The sequence below is a fragment of the Centroberyx gerrardi genome, chromosome 4, assembly GCF_048128805.1.
Source record: "Centroberyx gerrardi isolate f3 chromosome 4, fCenGer3.hap1.cur.20231027, whole genome shotgun sequence".
Lineage (NCBI taxonomy): Eukaryota > Metazoa > Chordata > Actinopteri > Beryciformes > Berycidae > Centroberyx > Centroberyx gerrardi.
This window is the reverse complement of record NC_136000.1, coordinates 5,879,726-5,885,396: the sequence shown is the minus strand read 5'-3', so window position 1 is coordinate 5,885,396 and position 5,671 is coordinate 5,879,726. Positions and strand designations below refer to the sequence as shown.

General features: G+C 40.3%; 1 protein-coding gene across 1 annotated transcript; it reads left to right on the top strand.

Moving 5' to 3' along the window:
- Window positions 1–2,119: 2,119 nt before the first annotated feature.
- On the top strand, window positions 2,120–4,806 carry mgat4c (mgat4 family member C). Its single transcript, XM_071925532.1, has 3 exons — window positions 2,120–2,263; window positions 3,029–3,176; window positions 3,650–4,806. The coding sequence occupies exons 1-3, from the start codon at window positions 2,135–2,137 to the stop codon at window positions 4,804–4,806; spliced, it is 1,434 nt and encodes a 477-aa protein (XP_071781633.1). The 5' UTR covers window positions 2,120–2,134.
- The last annotated feature ends 865 nt before the right edge of the window (window positions 4,807–5,671 follow it).

The window sequence follows — 5,671 nt, the reverse complement described above, 5'->3', positions numbered from 1 at the left end:
TGCACTTGTAACAGTATGCATCCTAGCCTGCTGAGCCAGCAAGACTGACAGGTTTGTTGTGACAGGATTCATTCTAAAGACATGCCCTTTTATGTGGTTTCCTCATATGTTTAATGATTGTGTAATTGATATAATTAACATAAAAAGTGCAGCTGTCAACCGGTGGACAAGTGAAGCAAGCATGCCGATATAACATATGCCTCTTCATATATAAGTGGAAAACATACACTGACGGTTATGATTACCGATAATTACATAATTACACCTCCACATTAAGCCGCAATGAGTTGAGAATTGCAAAGAACAGGCTGCAGTGGATGGATATGTTAAATTCAGTTTTCAAGTGTGCGCAAAGAGGTATTGACCAGCCTATTCCCAGGTGAGGCCGGCTCCTGGTACGAGTGATCGATGTGTGTGTGGTCATTGAACTGAGCTTAGAGGTAGTTTGTATTCTATTAGGCATCTCTGGGGTTTTGCAGCAGTGGCCCAAAAGCGCATGCTGGTATGTAATTGCTGGCAAGGAAAGACCAACACACCATTGTTAAATCTGTATGCTGTTACTCTTGCTGCTACCGTTTATGGACTTTTTCTCCCACAGTTGGTCCCAGTTGCACAGTCGCTGTGAGATGTCACCTAGTGAACACTGTCAAGCCTGTTGTAACTGAGCTTGATTCATATTTTGTTTCAGGTTCAGGCTGTGTGTAGTCTGGCCTTTGTCGCTGTTTATAAGCCTCCTCATAGTATAATCGTATAATCACCACTCAGATAGACTTTGTGATTTCTTTATTTTACCTCTGATGTAGATTTGTTTACAATAGAGAAATGCTCCACTACAGATTAGGACTGGACGATATTTTGGGAATGTGTATTTGTGCTATTTGTGATATTTACACACAAGAAAATGTAGAAAATTACTAATGATCATTAGTGATAAGTAATGTGAATATGATTATATTATTATTATTATCATTTTACTCAGCCAGAACGGGCTAATAAGTTCAGAAAATTGGGTCACTTTACTGTAACGCATACTGGAAGTTATAGTTTACACTATTACGATAACCAAAACCCCAGATGATATCTAGTCTCATATCAAGATATCGATATACAATATATCACCCAGCCCTACTACAGCTCAGTGTATAGATCATATATTAACAAGTTAAAGGGGCATTAAGTAATCTGTAACCTTTATCGGCCTATATTGGCGACAAGGAGGAATTGCAACAACGTTGTTAGAACCACAAGTCTCTGGCTTAGTGAGCTAGCTCATTAGAGATCCAACAGAAACGTCTAGTGAGGAGGTAATATATCACCTTGCAAAATACTGGAATAATAAAACTGCTTTGTTGTTTGCTTCTTTTTTTTTTTGCATGAGGCTTATTAGCGTTGCTGAAATGTGCTGCGATGCCATAGGTAGAAAGGTGTGTGTGTGCGGTGTTGAAACTCCAATGTGTGGCGAGTTTTTGTTGCAAAACAGAGTGCAGGCCGGAGTTTTGAAAACCAGAAATCTCACCTGGCCAAGTAATCACTGAGTTTTTGGTATTGATCAACAACACTATCAACCTCTGCAGATATATTATGGTCATTTTGTGCTATAGGGCAATAAAAATCTTACTTATTAAGGGCAAAAAGTGCAACTCTCACTAGACATACATTTGTTAGCTGCAACAAATGTATGTGTTCATTGTATTTTTAAGTGCTTCGAATAAATACGGCTACAAATGTCATACATAGTCATTGTTAATATTGAATACAGGCATTTGATTTACGTCCATAATCCATTGTTGGGCAGGTCATTTTGCTTTATATCCTGCAGGGGCAGTCGTTTTTTCTCCCATGTGCTTTACCAATGAGTGGATTGGGTCCACCTCTTGCCTGAAAAGAAAAAGTACCCTATTACACATCATTAGATGTGGACTGAAAAGCAATTATGATTGCAGTGGAAGATTATCATGACACACAACGGGGATGCATGGTACTAATATGAATTCCCCCAGAACCTATTGATGCTTGAGAGAATGGCAAATGATTTGTATGCAGCAACTTGGGCTGACGACATTGGAAGCAAGCTGGCCTCACGTGTGTTTTCTCATGTGCTTCTCATGCAGATCCCAGTGAGCGTGTGTGCAGCATGAGGCTGGTGTGGAAATCCCTGGACAAGATGAGGTGTCTGAGGAAACGCTCTACCATCCCCTTCCTCGGCTTCCTTATCACCTTCCTCCTCTTCCTCAACCTCTACATTGAAGATGGCTATGTGCTGGTGAGTAAGTCTTGTTGTATGTAGGAATTACATTCACTTTTACGTGGTGTTCATGTTACTGGCAGCCCAATGTCCTGCATGTAGAAACAATATTGTCACATCGGAGTAACACTTTTAGGTGTCATTTGTTGTTCCAGGCTGGTTGGCGTTTGCCACTTAGTTAATTGTTGTATCCCTCCAAGAACTCTCTCAAAAACGAACTTGACCCAGTACGCGTTTGAACCCAAACGTGTACTTGTATTTGTAAAACCCACCCATGTTGTCCCTTTTATAGTTGCTTGTTTTCAAAGGCAACATGTTTAAATTTTCATAATGTGGACCCAAGTTGAAATCATGCAGATGATTTATTTCTTATTCATGATGCCATCAAAACTTGGTGATCATGGTACATTATCTGTGTTTGTTATTTAAATTATTAAGAGGTAGTTCACATTTTCAACTCTCCAGTGTGCTCTTCAAGTCCATTTACTTGGCTATGTAAACCGCCTGCAGGGGTTTTAAAATTCCTTTTGTCTCCAAACGTCAAGGGTTAGCTCAACCACATCAAAACACTTATTGTCTCAAGTTTGTACAGGATGTTCCAGACGAGTTTCAAGGAACAAAATCTGTTTTTTCCTATATCTGAATTATTCACGTTAGAATTTGTGAAATTTTCAAGATGAGTTTGCCGTCTCCTTTCTGTAGTGGATATGACAGCTTGTATTTTTGTTTTTGGCGTGCACAATGTGAAGTAATCTTCTGTGTTTTCTTTGTGTTGTGTTGCAGGAAGAGGATAAAAGGCAGCTTAGGGAAACATCAGTCCACCCTCCGAGCTCAGAGCGATACGTTCACACCTTCAGAGACCTCACTAATTTCTCTGGAACCATTAACGTTACGTATCGTTATCTGGCTGGAACCCCCCTCAACCGCAAGAGTAAGTGTAGCGTTACTTTGGTGAAGAATTTACATCGGCTATTTTTATGAGCTTGGGAGAGTAAAGTGAAAATTTGTGAACATGGACTGAGACTGAGAACTAAAACTCAAAATCTGTGATGTCAGGATTTACAGCACAGCCATACTATATACCTGACCCATTGGAAATGAATGGTAGAGAGACTTTGTGGTGTCATAGAATGAGCATTGAGCTTTTCTGTAATAAATATTCAATAATAAACGTTCCATGATGAAAAAAATATGTGAAAGCTCATTTAGTGCTATTTGAATTTAAAAACTAACAGTAATTACTAACAGCATTGTAAGTACATTTTCTGTAGAAAAACTCTCCAGTACAAAATTAGAAATATTACTCACTCTGTCATTCGCTCACTATATATACTTCAAATGAGTTATCTGCAAGCATTTCTGTAAGCAATATGGTAATATGATATGTACGTATTTTGTTCACAGAGTATCTTACCATTGGGTTGTCATCAGTCAAAAGAAAAAGAGGGAATTACCTCCTGGAGACGATCAAATCCATCTTCGATCAGTCCAGTTACGAGGAACTGAAAGAGATTGTGGTTGTGGTCCATCTGGCAGACTTTGACCTGGTCTGGTGTGAGAACCTGGTGCAGGAAATCACCAGGAAGTTTGCCCACCACATCATAGCCGGACGCCTCCTGGTGATCCACGCTCCAGAGGAATACTATCCGTCTCTGGACGGGCTGAAAAGGAACTACAACGACCCGGAGGACCGGGTCCGTTTCCGCTCCAAGCAGAACGTGGACTACGCTTTCCTCCTCAACTTCTGTACGAACCTCTCTCACTTCTACATGATGTTAGAAGACGATGTGCGCTGCTCCAGGAACTTCCTGACGGCGCTGAAGAAGGTGATCACCTCCAGAGAAGGTTCCTACTGGGTGATGCTGGAGTTCTCCAAGCTGGGCTACATCGGGAAGCTCTACCACTCCAGAGACCTGCCGCGTCTGGCCCATTTCCTGCTCATGTTCTACCAGGAAATGCCCTGCGACTGGCTCCTCATTCACTTCAGGGGTCTGCTGGCCCAGAAGGACGTGATCCGCTTCAAGCCCTCGCTGTTCCAGCACATGGGCTACTACTCCTCTTACAAAGGAGCGGAGAACAAGCTGAAGGACGACGACTTCGAGGAAGACTCCATAGACATTCCTGACAACCCTCCTGCCAGCCTTTACACAAACATCAATGTGTTTGAGAGCTATGACGCCACCAAGGCCTACAGCAGCGTGGATGAATATTTCTGGGGGAAGCCTCCTTCCACCGGAGATTTCTTTGTCATAGTCTTTAACAAATCAACCAAAATTAGTAAAATCAAGATCGCCACTGGCTCCGACGACCGACAGAACGACGTTCTGCACCACGGAGCTCTGGAAGTAGGAGAGAAACTAGTCGGAACTAAGAAAGGGAAGCAGTGTTCCTCCTACATCACACTGGGGGAATTTAAAAACGGCAACATTGAGATTCAAGATGTAGACCACAAGATTGCCTTTGACATTGAGTGTGTGCGCATTGTGGTGACAGCCAGTCAGAAAGAGTGGCTCATTATTAGAAGTATAAGTTTATGGACTACACAACCCCCCAGCCAATGAGGACTATACAAACAGACTCTCAGTATGTCATAGAGGCAAAGGTTTTTATTATTATTATTTATTAACTTATGTATTTCCAGGTTTATTTATTCATTTTGTATGTATTTATTGATACTCATTTTGATTGCCAAATCAATCTATAGTTTTTTATACCTGCAAGTTGTAACCTTAGTGGAGCATCATGGAAATCTTCCCAGTCATTCTTAAGGACTGTTTAACTGACCTCAGAGTATTCATGAAAGTAAGTTTTCCTAATTGTTCCATATTTGTTTTAAATTTTGATAGCTATCCTTAATGACGCATTTGTAAGTCATTAGTGGATCACATCATTAACCAATCATTTTTGAATGTTTGTAAATGGGAGAGGGGTCAAATCACATTTATGGAACAGCTTATTACTGATTTACTAATGTATACATTCACTGATTTATTAATTATACACTATTGATTTACCTGTGACACATTTGTAAATGTTATGGACATTTGTCAGTGAGGAACCACTAATTATTTATAAATGGCAAAAAAAAAAAAAAAAGGATAGCTATTATAAAGTGTAACTTAATATTTTTTAGAAACTGGTTCTTAGAAATAACATCCAATTAAAATTATCATATTTTTCATGACATGATAATAAGCTTGCAAAAGTGTAGTCCTGGGATTTCTCTCTGAGAATGTCCCCATTCGGCCCTTAATTATTTTCATCCTTGAAAACCCACCAGGAAAGTATCAGAGGTCATTGTTGCCTTGAATATTCATCATGTCACACCTAACTTTTCCAGCGCTACTTTAATATTCTTCCTGGTTGTGGTTGAGGCTGATGTCTGAGTGGGCTGAGCTCTTCTACTAGCACTGTATGTTCTGTCAA